The 16,211-nt window shown below is 39.7% G+C and overlaps 1 protein-coding gene across 1 annotated transcript in view; it reads right to left on the bottom strand.

Annotated features, from left to right (window-relative positions):
- Positions 1–9,145: 9,145 nt before the first annotated feature.
- Positions 9,146–16,211, bottom strand: part of LOC137327281 (vang-like protein 1) — a 29,118-nt gene continuing 22,052 nt past the window's right edge. The window contains exons 5-7 of the mRNA XM_067992930.1: positions 15,921–16,053; positions 13,883–14,117; positions 9,146–13,142 (exon numbers count right to left, since the gene is read on the bottom strand). Of these exons, the coding sequence (XP_067849031.1) occupies positions 12,882–13,142; positions 13,883–14,117; positions 15,921–16,053 (629 nt within the window). The 3' untranslated portion in view covers positions 9,146–12,881. The remainder of the gene's footprint in view (positions 13,143–13,882; positions 14,118–15,920; positions 16,054–16,211) is intronic.

Consider the following 16,211-nt stretch of genomic DNA (forward strand, 5'->3'; position numbering starts at 1 on the left):
GAGAAACTGGAAGTCTCTTCATTCCAGTCAACCCAAATTGCTATCATACACCTATCATACACCTAGCAGCTAGCTTGGGAGGGGCTTTTGGTTGAGTAGAACTCTAAGAGCAGGTCACTGCCTATCGTCTCAGTCAGGTGTCTAATGTGAAAGGCCAAAAAGAAAATGAAGAAATGGAAATCTATTTTCTGGTTTCATATACTAATTTTGTTGGCAAAATTAAAGACTTAAAAAAATTTTTTTGAAAATATCTTTAAATCTTTTTGCTTTCTGATTTAATTAACGGCCACTACTTGAATCTTGCAAGAGAGGGCAGAGGAGAGGACAGGCAGATTGACAGAGGTAGGACATCATCTTTGGCCCAAAAATGAGGGGATGAGTAAGTCATGAGCACAGCAGATATGTGAGCTATGTACATCCCAGTGCCACTTACTCTTTAAAAAAATGATTTCTATATTCAATGGCTCTTTATGAAAAGAAAACATCTCAGAAAGCTTTACAGCATGACCATTAAGCAGGAGTAAAAAGGGAAACAGAAATTGGGAGGGTGGAAAGCACAGAAGAAGAAAATAATTTTCAGGAATGCTTTCGAAAGCAGGAACAGAGGTTGTAAAACAGATGGATTTAGCGAGAGAGTTTGAGAGGGTAGTGGCTGAAAGAGCAATCTGATAGTGGAGCAGGGAGCAGGAAATGAGGAAATATCGAGTGTAGGAGGATTGGAGGGTGCAGAGATATATGAATGGAGGAGACTGGTAGAGGACACCACAAAGGGCTTTGAAAGTTCGAATGAGGATCTTAAAGTTAGTTTTCTGGTGCATGGGGAGCCAGTGGTGTTTGTCAAAGACGGTGTTGGAGGGGGTGTGGGATTTTGGCAGAGGACAGAGGCGGCCATGTTTTGGAGGTAACAGAAAGTGGCGTTGGCAATGGATTGGAGGTGGTGAAAGAATTCATCTTGGGGTTGAACAGGATCCTAAAGTTTCGCACATTCAGGTTTAGCCTCAGGAGGCCACCAGGAAGGTTGACCAAGTCTAGGCTAGATGCAAATAGGTACTAGCAGGAGCCAAAGAAGATTAAAGTTAGACATTATGGCGAGGTCAAGTAGATTTTATTGAGTTTGTTTCATTTTTTCATTCTGACTTATTGACAGTCTAAATATTAGAAGAATATAAATGTGAGCAGTGGCTTTACCTCTAATTACCAGTAACTGGGACATAATCTACACCTTAGTTTCTTCCCACGAGCTAGCTTTATAATTTTATCTCGTGATATTTCTGGCTCTCTCGAGTAATTTGTTTCCTGCACAGTGTACCATATCCAAGTGCCTTGATGAAAATGACATTGTTTTCAGGAATCCTGTTGTGTTAAGTTCCTAAAAAATAGAAAATGCTGGAAAGCACTCAGCAGGTCAAACAGAATCTGTGGAGAGAGAAACAGAGTTAACGTTGCAGGTCAATGACCTTACATCAGAACGCTGCGTTAAATTCTGTCTTGCATATTTTCTTTGTGAGAATGTATGATTTGTTTATTCCCTGTGCCAAGTACCATCTATGCAATTTAGCAACCTGCTCTCAAATCTCTCCAATTCAACTCCAAAACCAGCCACAAGGAGGTGTTTGAATCACAGGGTGGGAGGGGTTCATTAAATTTTCTTTTTCTCCCTGCATAGAAGTATTTGAGTTCTGCTTGGTGCTTCTTTACATTGATATAGTTAAGACCAGGAGCATAGTGATGTGTGGGGAAAGGGGCATAGTTAAAGGCAAAGAAAGGTTTGTATTTATATAGTTTCTTATTACACCTTAAAGCATTTCCATACCATGAGTTACTCTTGTAGTGCACATAACAAGATCCCCCAAAATGCAATGAGATGAATGGCCAGTGAATCTGTTTATGGTGGTGGATTTGAAGGAGAACACTGTTGATTGGGATCCCAGGAGCTCTGAACTTCAAATAATGACATGAGATCGTTATAATCCACCTGAACGAACATCACTTCTGACAATGAAGCACTCCCTTAGTGCTTCTTTGGAATGTCAGCCTAGATTTTGTGCTTAAAACCAGGAATGAGGCTTGAACCTGCAACCTATTGACACAAGTGAACTAACTGAGCCAAGATGACACAAATATGCTTCAGTATCTCATTTTGTGGTGCCTTATATTGGTGGCCAGCATGCTATACAGGTAAGTATTCAATTGGTATCCAAATCGCTATCTTAGACATAATAATAGATTATGTGGATGTGCTATCTATTAAATAATGTTCTTTTGCAGCACAACTTTTGCAGCTTAACTCAATCCATTAAGCCAATGGTCGTGCAATATTTCCCATTTTACGTAACATTACATGTTGTCGCCCAATAACATTCTTCTCACCAATTAACTATTAGTGCTTGCAAAAAGACAATAATTTCTTCTTTTCTAGCTTTGTTTACAAGAGACTGAATCTTTTATCAACCTGAAACGTTAACTCTGTTTCTCTCTCCACAGATGCTGCCTGACTTACTGAGTGTTTCCAGCATTTTCTGTTTTTATTTCAGATTTCCAGCATCTGCAGTATTTTGCTTTTGTTTTACTGAATCTTTAACTCATCTCTCTGAAAGTTCCAGACTAGACAAAGCAAATAGCTTGGAATTGCTCCAGCTATTCTTTTGGAGAATGCTAATTAGTATACTTGGTGACTATTCTTATACTTGACAAACTTTCAAATCTGTTTAATCTGCATGTACCAGTGATATCAGTCTTCACAATGCTTATCTAAAGAGCACAAAGGCTAGTGGAATTAGCCAACAGGACATTAGAACCTACAGATAACTAAATCTGTGAATGAATGTAAATAATTTACATGAATTTTAAAAGGCATATGACAAAGTTCCACTTGTGTGGCATTTTAAAGATTGTCCAAACTCATGGAATTAATGACAAATTAGCTAGCTGATTGAAAGCTTGCAATGAAATGCATAAAGTGATGATAAATTAAAGGTTTTGTCTGGGACAGTGGCTAAATGAGTTCTCCAGGGGTCTGTTTTAGGCTACTTGTTATTAGAAGGGTACTTCTAATAATATAGAACATATAAAATATACTGACAGCACAATGCTTTGTGGGCAGTTGACTAATATAAGAGAGATTGATAGCATTCAAAGGAATTTGGGTCAAAGGAATAGAAGGTGTATTTTAAATGGGCAGACACATGGCAGATGAAATTTAATGCAGAGAGGTGTGAAGTGATACATTTTGGTAGGAAGAATGAGGAGAGGCAATATAAACTAAATGATACAATTTTAAAGAGGGAGCAGGAACAGAGAAACCTGGGGGTGTATGTACACAAATCTTTGAAGGTGGCAGGACAAGTTGAGAAGGCTGTTAAAAAGCATATGGGATCCTTGGCTTTATAAATAGAGGCATAGAGCACAAAGGCAAGGAAGTTATGCTAAACCTTTATAAAACATTGGTTAGGCACCAGCTGGAGTATTGTGTCCAATTCTGGGCATCATACTTTAGGGAGGATGTCAATGCCTTAGAGAGGGTGCAGAAGAGATTTACTAGAATGGTACCAGGGATGAGGGACTTCAGTTATGTGGATAGACTGGAGAAGCTGGGGTTGTTCTCCTTAGAGCAGAGAAGGTTAAGAGGAGATTTGATAAAGTTGTTCAAAATCATGAAGGGTTTTGCTAGAGTAAATAAGAATATAAGAACATAAGAAATAAGAGCAGGAGTAGGCCATACGGACCCTCGAGCCTGCTCCGCCATTCAATAAGATCATGGCTGATCTTCTACCTTAACTCCATTTTCCCGCCCTATCCCCATATCCCTTGATTCCCTTAGTGTCCAAAAATCTATCGATAAGGAGAAACTGTTTTCAGTGGCAGAAGGGTCGGTAACCAGAGGACACAGATTTTAGGTAATTGGCAAAGGAACCAGAGGCGACATGAGGGAGAAACCTTTTATGCAGTGAGTTGTTATGGTCTGGAATGCACTATCTGAAAGGCGGTGGAAGCAGATTCAATAGCAACCTTCAAAGGGGAATTGGATAAATAGAATCAAAGAATCATAGAATCATAGAGTGGTTACAACACAGGAGGCTATTTGGCCCGTCGAGCTCATGCTGGCTCTTGCAAGAGCAATCCACTTAGTCCCACTCCCCCATCCTCTCCCCGTAGCCCTGCAAATTTTTTCCCTTCAAGTGATTATCCAATTCCTTTTTGAAAGCCATGATTGAAACTGCCTCCACCACCCTTTCAGGCAGTGTATTCCACTCGTTGCGTAAAAAAGATTTTCCTCATGTTACCTTTGGTTCTTTTGCCAATCACCTTAAATCTGTGTCCTCTAGTTCTCGACGCTTCTGCTAATGGGAAGAGTTTCTATCTACTCTGTCTAAACCCCTCATGATTTTGTACACCTCTATCAAATCTCCTCTCAACTTCTTTGCTCTAAGGAGAACAACCCCAGCTTCTCCAGTTTAGCCACATAACTGAAGTCCCTCATCTCTGGAACCATTCTAGTAAATCTTTTTTGCACCCTCCTTCCTAAATTGCAGTGCCCAGAATTGGACACAATACTCGAGTTGTGACCGAACCAGTGTTTTATAAAGCTTCATCATAACCTCCTTGCTTTTGTATTCTATGCCTCTATTTATAAAGCCCAGGATCCCGTATGCTTTTGTAACCGCTTTCTCAACCTGCCCTGCCACCTTCAATGATTTATACCCATATACCCCCAGGTCTCTCTGTTCCTGCACCCCCTTTAGAATTGTATCCTTTAGTTTATATATAGGGAAGGGAAGAGTATACTTGCAATGTTGATACATCCCAATAATCTAATACTGTACCCACTGTCTGTGTTTGTCCCAGAGTCTGTCAATAATCTAATACTGTACCCAAAGTCTGTGTTACTTGAAGGGGAAAAATTTGCAGGGCTATTGGGAAAGAGCAGGGGAATGGGACTAACTGGATAACTTTTCCAAAGAGCTGACACAAGCACGTTGGGCTGAATGGCCTCCTTCTGTGATGTATCATTCAATGCTAAAGTGGCTAAATGTCAGGTTGGGACATTAGAACTGGAAACATTACCTCACACTTCTCCGGATTGAATTCTACTTGCCACTTTTCTGCCCACCTGATCAGTCCATTGATATCTTCCTGCAGTCTATAGCTTTCCTCTTCACTATCAACCACATGGCCTATTTTTGTATCATCTGCAAACTTCTTAACGATGCCCCCTACATTTAAGTCTAAATCATTGATATATATCACAAAAAGCAAGTGACCTAGTACTGAGCTCGGCAGAACCCCACTAGAAATATCCTTCCAGTCACAAAAACACCCGTTGACCATTACCCTTTGCTTCCTGACACTGAGTCAATTTTGGATCCAACTTGCTACTTTGCCTTGGATCCCATGGGCTTTTACTTTTCTGACCAGTCTGTCATGTGGGCAGAGATCAAAAAAGAAATGGATTTGGTTGTGAAGACTATCTATTTATTGAAAATCTCCTGCTGATTTAAAGCTGTTATCAATAAGGATTTTAAAATTCTCTCTCTCTCTCTGCCATTTTAAGTTTCTTTCTGCCTGCCTGTGTAAAAGACACAATGTATATCGAGTGTACTGGGACGTGCTGTTCTCCGTGACTGGCCTGCTTGAATAACAACGACACCTTTTGATTGGTGTGATGCTGTCCCAACATCGTATAAGATATGCGATTTGAGAACCTTTTCATTCAATCATCTGACGAAGGAGATAATCTCCGAAAGCTTGTGATTTTAAAATAAATTTGTTGGACTATAACCTGGTGTTGTAAGATTCCTTACATTTGTCCACCCCAGTCCATCACCGGCATCTCCACATCATCAATAAGGATATTAGAGTCCTCAAGACTAATCAAGGCAATTCTTGAAGGGTTTATCAATAGTTGATTGCCTCCCTTGGGGGATTGGAGGTGTTAAGAATCCACAAGGGCAAATTACAAATGGTCTGTTGAAGGAATGGATTTAATGGTCTGAAATCTTACTTTATATTCCATGGCTTCGCCACTGTTATTTTATATATGTATTTGTTCATCCAGGTGAGATTACACAATTGGGTTTCAGCCATTTGACCACTTTGCAGCCACTGATACTATTAAAGGGCAAGGAATGTCTGGGGAAATATTTTTATGCAAAGTACTCTCACATTGTAGTGTGAAATATATATTTATTAAAATTTTGAATGACTTTAAATAAAAATCAAATCTTTACTTCCAATGGAAGCCTACAAGGTGGATGCCTTGCTGCTAAGCTGCTCCAGTAATAGTTGGTAACTGAAAGGCACTGGAGTGGCTCCACTGAATGCTATGAGGCTGTAACTGTAGACTGGTCTAAGAACCAATCTGGAGTTTCTCAACCCCAGGAAAAAATTACTAACTGAGTACGCAGACAGTAGCAATTTTTTTCAGGGCCAGGCAGCTCCAAGTGATTGAGACTATCCAAACTCATCCGACGTATTAACAATTTATGACAATTATATATCAGCTGGGAGCGATTAATAATCCAATTGCTCTATTGATGAACACAAATTCTAATATATAATTCTTGAACTGCTAGGTAAAATCATTAGCATTAAAATTAAGTTGTGAAAGTGAAGGTAGAGTTCGCTTAATTTTAAAATAAAAATTAAGTTTTAAATTATTTCTTGCAGTCCCTCCTTCAAATTGGTAGCACATTTGACCAATGGAATGGCTCAGAGGTATGGCCAGGATTGGTATAATGTATTGTTTTGTGGCTGATGAGCGTTCCATTCACTTGGTCAACAAACATCTCAATTATTTTATGGTAAATAATTGCTTAACATCTTTGGACAAGCACTGCCTGAACAGTGGCTACTATGCCAATATTAAGGCATCATAGAGTTGGCTCTTAGTATTAAAGATAGAGCAGTGCCCAGGCATTGTTGCACTGTTTAACTGAAGGCTACCTGCCCAGAAGACTTGATATGTTGCTTTCCACATCAGTGATCATCTCCATCTTTTCCCAGAAAATCAATGGGCAACTTCCTAATCAGATACAGTTGTACCGATAATACCATACTGTGGACTTATTGCCCTTGGACTCTGACATCAAACTCTTTTGTTGGATTTAAGATCAAAATCCACATTGCTGCTTGGTTACCCTATAAATCTCATGAGATCAAACATGAAAGTTGGGTGGGTTGCTTCTACTGAACTAGGTTGCTTTATTTTTATTCTTCAGAAATAGTGGTTTATGAAGTTCTCTAAAATGGATAAGATATTCTATGGGTGCAGATTTTTTTTAAAAATCTAATCACTGGAAGGAGACTTCAAAGTTTAGAATAATATTTCCACATTTATTGCCAAGTCCAAAAAAAATATGGACTCAATGTTCCACTGTAAATTTCTGAACTGGCAAATACAGAACTTCTTTCCAGTGCCAATGGAGATTCCTAAATTAGAAAATGTTTAAGAGAAAACACAGTGGTAAACTATTAGGTGAATGTGACCTGCAGAGTAGATGTAGGATTTGATTGCATCAAGTTTCCAAGTTTACTGGAGCATATTCTACGCTGTTAGAATAAACTTTTGCAGCACTTGTTCCATAACCTTATAAGGGAAGGTAGAGTATTGACTGCTTCAATTAAACAGGTTTAATTCTTCAGAAAGTAACAACCAATCTCTGCCAAGAGGCTGGTGTGAGACTGTTAAAGAGTCTTAGGGAGTGGAAGAGTTCCCAGTTTAAACACAGTCCATTCCTTAACCAGTCCTTGGGGCCATAGCTTTCTATTCTTATTTCAGGGTCAATATCCAGAACAGGAGTGAAGCTTTAGGCTGTTACATGATGATCATTTATTAAGGATCAAGTCCCAGCCAAGTTAGCCTATTAAAAGGCAGATGCTTAGTTTACAAAAGGAAATAGTGAATTTAATAATGTTAATTCTATTCCTGGTCTATATTAAAGCCTCATTTAAACAAGTGGCTTTAAAATGGATTTAATCCAAACTTGCAGTCAGTTTGAAAGTTCACATACTCTAATCAGTCATTACTGGATCAACTCTAATCAAAGCTGGTCTCATATTCCAAATTTTCATTTGAACATACAGCACTTTTCAAGCACGTGTACACATACACACTCCCTCCCCGAAAACAAGAACATCACAATTACATTAGTATTTGATTATCCTTGGTATGTATTTAATATACACTATGACTGAATTAAACTTTACTTTCAGGCCACCAAGATAATTTATAAAGACCCCACTCATAATCCCGAAAGTCCCTATGACTGTCAGGAGATCCTGGTTTACTAGCCGTTCAGGAGACCAGATAACAAATTACTTTAATTGGCATCATCAAGCTTACAAACATGGATGGTCTCTTGTCCAATGCAATGGGATGAGAATACGAGCTCCTGAAGTCTGATGGCAAGTTTGATGCTTTCTTTAACTGTATGAAAGAGGTAACATGCCTCAATTCACAATATTAATCCTTCATGTTCCATGAGGCAGCTGTTTGTGGGATCTTATGTGCAAAATGGCTGCCACTTTACTTGGCTATGTCACTGAGCTTCACATACTATGAATTACTTTGAAGTGTTTTGAGACATTTCTGAGATGTGATAAGCTGCAAGTCTTATTTTTAAACATAGAGCTACACCAGTGGGCTGGGACAACTACCTGAGTTTTACTCTGCCATGGGGAAATGCCTAGCCCTCGCTTGACATCACCTCACAATATCCTCATGCGTAGGGATCAGTCCAGACCAGCTTTGTTCGCAATGCATTAGAACTCCAATACTTCACTATTATTTCCCATTGTTGATGTTCATTGACATTGACTGTATAACCACACAAATCTTAGAGGTGACAAAGCATGGATAAGTGTTTCACTGGTGGTAGGTAAGCTAAGGGCAGAGGCAGGTGGTGCTGCAGAGGTGGAAGTAAGTAATGCTGGTAACAATTAGCATGCAGTGTTTGAAGCTCAGTTCTGGGTTTAGTAGGATGCCAAGATTTTCCCTACCTATTATGGGAACACCATCACAAGGACTACAGTGGTGTATGGCTGCAGGCTGAGCATCACCTTCTCAGGGTAACTACGATTAGGCAATAAATGGAGCCTGGCAACAAATTAAATAAAAGCACTTTGCTGACAAACAGAGGCAGACCAGTTCTAGTTTTCCTCTTTATTTTCAGGAGACTCCGTGTACAAAACCTGATGTGGAAAAAACATTTTGCAGTTTGTTACAAAAATGTAAAATTTAGAGAATGATTCCAAAAAGAAATAAATTACTAAGGCTACATACACACACAATTGTTAGTGTCTATCATGCACCTATTCAATTGAAGATTAAAAATTCAGTAACTCCAAATAATGTCCCTAAAATCCACAAATTCTGTTTCAGTACAAGGTGCAGACGCTGGTGGTTACAGTCCTTGGTTCTGGTACAAGGATATTCAATAGAAATCATTTAAAAATCAGTTCCTGTATAAAATTAGGTGTGTACAGTAGTTACATAGTGACACTTCAATAACACTTTCACAAGGCTAGAAACCTCACAAGTGAGTTTACCAATCAGTCTTACAGCAATGACTTTGGCTGCCAGAATGCTATACGATCTTGTTACCAACAAAACTTTTTTTTGCTTTAGTGACACTGTTGTATACGATGTATTTTACATTCATATTGAGACCACAATGGAATCAAGTTGCATAACACAAACAAACATTTGTGGCTATATTCCTGTTAATCAAGGAGGCCTGCTTCTTAGTGCTAAAACATTCTGACCCTTGCAGATTATAAACAGAATTCTAATTGCTTTGCATGATATAGAATGCAACACCCAGATGATTTAGCTCTGCAATCTGCCAGTCCCTGGTAATGTTGGTAAATTCCTACTGAAAATAGGGACTTTAATATCAAGGAAAAGTATCAGATAGGATTGAGATTGTGTGATTTATACAGGTCACCTGCCTAAGTGTTCAACAAATCATAGCTGGTGTTTTTCCATTAAGTATTCTATTTATAAATTCCCTGTGAAAAGAAATAAAGATTTGATTATGGCCTCTCCTCCCCATTGATTCACAGGGTGGGATGCAGTAGGACTATCTTTGGCAATGATGCAGTGGTTTCTGAGTAAGTGGCACCCTAGAATTCTCAGGGGGTGAAGCCATCATTAGTAAGTGAAAGAGAAAGCAGTAGCACAGGTATCAGAGTCTGTTCTATGGAGTGTGCATTCCTTCAGGGATCTCACTGGATTTTCAGGGCTCAGAGTGGAACCTGTCTGCCTGAAGATGGTTAATGTTATCTGGGACCTGAAGATTTCCAACAGAACTAAGATACATTTTTGTCTTGTGTCACATAGATCGCAACACTAACAGAAGTTCATTTTATTAAAATACACACAAAAAAAACTTTTAAATGAAGCCAGTTGGACCCACAGGATTTTTCCATGAAATGTTTAGCTAGCAGTAGTGTTTTCATTTTTGTATTTGTGATTGCATTTCAAGTGATAAGTATAAGGCCAATTTAATGAAGAATCTGTTCAGAGGAATGCTACATGAAATTTGAGGTAGTGGTGGCAGAGACAATGCACAAAGATATGCATTTCCTATCCACCTGGTAATAGAACAGCTACTCTTGACTCAGCAATTACACAGTTCTATATTTCAAATATGTTAAAAGCATGTGTGTGCAAATGTCGTTCCAGTCATATTGTATTCCACTAGAGGGAACGGAAGTTTATTCAATAATTCTTTAAGACAAGCCCTTTTCTGCTATAGCAAGGACAGTCTGTATATGTTTCAATGTCACTGTACCTAGCTCCAACGGAGAGATCTTTTGGTCCCAGGCAATGCACATTCAGCGCAATTACATTCTAATAGACAAGTGATGTACCAAGACGTCACATCAGCTTCACAGGCCATTTCCCCAGTTCTCTTTCCACCCCTGTATTTTGTCCTCCATTTTCAATCCAACTGTGCAAGCTGGGACTCTAAAATGCACTAGTATCGCCACGCATTTCTCCACACAGCTATCATGGACTTCTTCATCGCCACTGTCAGTGGTACTTTGCGATTGACTACATAATAGAAGCATGAATCAGGCTACGTCAGATCCAATTTCCATCCCAAAAGGGAGCATTTAGCTTTCATGTGATGCTTCATCCAATGGCCTTGCTGAAAGCTGACATAGCGCAACCAAATGAGACTAGTTAGATTGACAGGCAGCCCTGAAATATCTTCAAGGAGTCAACTGCACACCTTGAGCTAATGGGTTGCCAGTCTTGTGCGTTTTACTTTGCACATTGCCATTCTGCTGTTGCACTTCAAAACTGCAATTCACAAATATTGAAGAAAACTGAACAAGACAACAGAGAAAGATGTCCTGACACATCCCATCAATCAATATATAAAATCCTCCAATGTGCCAATTAAATTTAGGGCAAAGTCAAAAGATACTACAATTAAACAACAGAAATCAAACCTTGCTGTAAGATCGATTAGTAAATTCATTGTTATAGAACATTTGACTTTAGGTAAAAACAAGCCAAAATCATTTTCTGTTATAACCAGTAAGTTTGACAAATGTTTGGATGGTTGCTCAGCTTGGTCTGATATACACATTGGACAAATACTGTACTCTGCTCCTGATCTGATAAAACATTCTTTACACAAGAAATGTCAATTTAAAAAAATTGCTTAAAACAAAGTTATCTGTTAAAAAATAAAAATAGAAGATTCAAAGGCCACAACCGTTAAAAAAAAGTTAAAAAAAAGTAAATTATTTCTTAAACAGAATTCTGACAGCAAATATTTCTGTATAAAAATTCCTTAAGTGGGAGTGCAGTGCATTGTGGGCAAGAGGTGAGCCAGCAGGGCACATTCTGCATTGCACTACGAGAGGTAAAAGTGTGAAGAAAATGAGTTAGAGTTCTCAGTTAAAGAGTGCAGTTTCTACTGGGCAGATCCCAAGATATTAGACAAAATGAAATACAGAGTATTTTACATGCCTTAATCTTTCAGAAATACAAGCGTCACTGATTTCAGTGTGCATGATGATTTAAAAACACATGAAAGACAAAATTAATGCTCATTCTTGCTGTACAAATGTGCTCTAGTGTCCCAACCACGCACTTCATGTGTCTTAGTCTTTCTTTATTCAAGCACTTCTCAAGCCCTCTTAAAGTGATATAGCTGAAATGATTTCCAATTCAGTGTTGTTTTTTCTGGGGGGTGTGGGGGAAGAAGGGACGTTCTGCCCTATCTTTACATTACCTGCCTAAGGTAATACATCTACATAAACTCCACATATTGGATAAAACACTATCTACTCTGTAACAATGCTTACACTGTGCAAGTCTACATTCAGGAACCAAATTTTCCAAGCATGTTATCTGGGAAAAGCTGGTTCTCTAGAACACTAGGACTGGAAAGATGGGATCTATCTACATCTTCATTTGCAGAACAGTTTTCTAGAAACCGCCATCAACAGCCAGTGTCACCAGTCTTCTCAAAGGAAGGCTCAAAACTCTAGAAACACACATTTAGGGTTTCCAAAGAACTTTCTCCAGAGGTGAGATGGTCTACATGCAAAAGAACAGTCTCTAGAAACAAGTAGAAAGACAGTGCACTTCTCTCAATACAGAAAATGTTCAGGTTTCTAGAGGTCCATTGCTATAATGCTGGTATCTGGAAGCAGGCTGATACAATCCTCATCAATAGGAGCAAAATAGGCAAGCCCATGATAGGTGGAGTACTTTTTCTTGAAGATTTAGACCAGAAAGTTTAGGTCTCCAGTATTTAGGAAAAAAATCTAAACATGGTCAAAAGATAACACCCTTCCCCATCCAAAGTGCAGTTGGATTATCTGACTAATCTGCTACGTTTGTCCTTGGCATTAACAGCTTACACCGATGTCTCGGACTGAAGGCGCAACACAAACTTGTGAGATTTTGGGTCGATGAACTCTTCAGAGAGTTTGATGAAAGGGATTTTTTTCACTACCACTATCAGACTGAAGTCAAGACATTTCAGTGTGAAAACCAAGCCATCCTTCAAGCCATTGGTCACCGCCTCTTCGCTGCTCAATGTCCACTGACTGGCTAACCATCTGTTCTTATCGTACTGAAGGGTGGGTCCTGGGTTCAGATAACGTTCCAAAAAGGCCTATAAATAAAACAAGAACATGGGAGGAAAGCCTTGAAACATACAAAATAAACCTTTGTGACACAAACATTGAATGGAGGAAAACAGTGGAATGAAGTGCCCCAGGTATCAACAAAGAGCAGAAACTTAAATGGAACATGTTTTGAACATAGCTCACCAAGTCAATTCTGATCAATTCCCCTATTTTGATAAACTTTCAGATATCAGAAATCTTATTAATAATGAGAAAACAGAGGTTTCAAACACCAAAATAAAGCTAAGAATTTAAAGTTTAAGGTTAGTAATTTAGTTTATAGACAAATGTTAAAGTCAATATTTTAATGCAACCTATTTCATAGTGACATATTTCTGTTGAATAGTGTAAACTACATTTAAGGGAGGAATCCTCAAGTATGGATTTTCTCCTTATTCCTTCTTATTGGGCTAAACTCCTGACAACAGCTAGTTATTCATCTTGAGTTTCCGCCCCCCTGCCCTTAAGCTACAGCTAGAAAGCCAGGATCATTGGACAGGTTTGACAGGTAACCAACTTATTTCACTGTACAGTCTGGAAAGCGACTACTTTATTTACAAACTTCTCTATTTAAAACCACACAGTCTAGAAGCAATTTATGTTTTGGTCGAAAGATGAATTTCTGATGAGGGATTTTTATAATAAGCAAGGTTTTCTGGGTATGTTGATCTTATTCTGATCAGGAATCACTTGCATCAGTACCTTATTTTAACAGATTTTGAAATACCTTTGGTGTCATGTTGTTGGTAACACAGAATGCCAGGTGCTGTAGAATGCTCTCCATGGTATGGTAGTGCTGCTGTCTGGTGGTGCGGAGATATTTCTGTAATGCTCTCGCCATTGAAGGAAAGATAGACTGTGCTGCATTCAAAGGATCCATCACCTCTCCAGGAGCTTTCTGCTGTTCATCATCCTGAAGCCGCCTGATGTGAGTAAAAGCCTCTTCAACTGCTACCACCAACCTGGAGAAACAACACAAGACAAAGAGAAAGCAGAAATGATCAGTTCCCTCAACTTTTCCCTTTGACACAGCTGTCTCCTTCCGCTCCTTCCTTTTGAGGGAAGTGTACCGTGTCTCATACCCACATTAGAAATTATGATCAGAATGTCAGGCTTAATCACTGGGGTGCTGGTTAAAATAGATGCTATGTACCGTGCAATAGCAAGTATAGTACGAAATAATTAGGTTACCTGCAAAGTAGTTTTAGTTAAATGCTGTGTAGGCTCCCTGTTATCAGTGGAAGTAGAATATTTTATAACGTTACTTTATAATTTTTCAGGCCATCCAGCCAGGTTAATTTGAACACTACTCTAATCCCAATCCTTCCACAACTGGCAATTTTAAAGTGGGTCATCTTGATTATAATTTATTCACCACTTCTTGTAACAGCGACCAAAATGATCTGTGTGTCTGAAGGGGAGTTACATAGAGTCTACAGCACAGAAACAGGCCATTCGGTCCAACTGGTCTATGCCAGCGTTTATGCTTCACTCGAGCCTCCTCCCTCCCTACTTAATTTAACCCCATCAGCAAACCCATCCATTCCTTTCTCTCTCGTGTGCTTATCTAGCTTCCCTTTAAATGCATCAAAATGAAACCAAACGCCGTCAGGGTAAAATTCAACTACGACGGGGGCGCAAAATGGGCGTGGTGGAATATGCTGCCTGTTATACACCCCACCCAATAAGAAAATCAGGTGGGTTGTAAAATGGGTGGCCGATCCACTATCGCCAGTTTTGCGCTCACACTGAACTTGAATTTTACCCTCCTTGAGCGTGAAATACGCAGTGAATTGCCAGGAATCTTTCTGCGCTGAGTGCTGTGGAAAGTGACTTCAAATGTGGCCAGGCTATGAAAACTACATGGAATACACATGGAACTTTAAAAAAAAAATATACAAATGTTGTAGTGTCCAGCTGAGACAGGTCATCATGCCTGTTCTCCCACTCCTTTGACAGTCGTATTTCTGAACGCAGGTACCATTAGACTAGATGGCATTTGGGCCTGCACATTCTGATGGTGGGGGGTCCATCTCCAGTGGGTTGGGATTTCTGTTTGCCCCAAAAGATGCCAAAGCTGCATTTCTGGTCCTAAGGCCATATTAGAGACAGGCTCTCTGGTCTTAGTCAGAGACCTACACCAGACCAGGGCAGAATTTGCTGTGTCAAGGACCTGCTGCAGTGTGAGGAAAGTGGCGGTTGCCTGAAGAAAATAATATTTTTTGTTAAAATTTGTGTGTTTCTACTGTGGTCTATGCACAGCTGTACTCATGGCAAGATTTGTTCAGGTCCCTCCATAATTTTATCTCCGAGGCCTCCTCTGTTGACTACCAAAGAGGGGTCACGTTTCCCTCATTTTAATTTCATCAGTATGTGCCTGACTACACATGGGTGGCGGCATTTTAGACCACCAGGTCCCCCTTCTGGAAAAGGCAGAGGAAGGCTAGTACGTGATGGAGCACATTTCCAGCCACGACCACCCCGGATCTGTTGCAAAACTGTCTGGATTGGGCCGGAAAGCCTAGGTCTTGACTGTCCACATCATTACCACAATACTATTCTCATTCATACTGAATTAACATACTCTTTAAACTGAACTAAAAGTAGCTTTGACATTCTGCCCATCTCCCAAATGAGAAAGCCCTATTCTCTATAGAGTTACACAGAATGGAAATGTAAAAGTATGTTCTTTGCAGTGTATTTGCAGACTCATGGAGTGAGCCCCACTGCCTCGCTTATGTTACATATTCAGATATTGGGATTACCTTGCACGCCGCTTCCGCACCCTCCGATCATGTTCTGCTTCCTCGTAGTACAGCTCGTTGTGACTTGAGTCACGCCTTCTCGCTGCTGCGGCAATCATTGCACGAGACTGGCCAGCTGCATTGTTTCCAGGACCTACGAGGAATTAAATTGCAAGGGATAAAATAAACGCTGCTTGTTCTGACCATCAGCGAGCACCAGTTGTGACTGGGGCAACTTGCTCGCCACGGCTATCCCTGAGCAGCCTAGGGCCATCAACAGTATGTCAAAAAAAAACACATACAAGCCGCACG

This window comes from Heptranchias perlo, chromosome 11 (assembly GCF_035084215.1).
Source record: "Heptranchias perlo isolate sHepPer1 chromosome 11, sHepPer1.hap1, whole genome shotgun sequence".
NCBI lineage: Eukaryota > Metazoa > Chordata > Chondrichthyes > Hexanchiformes > Hexanchidae > Heptranchias > Heptranchias perlo.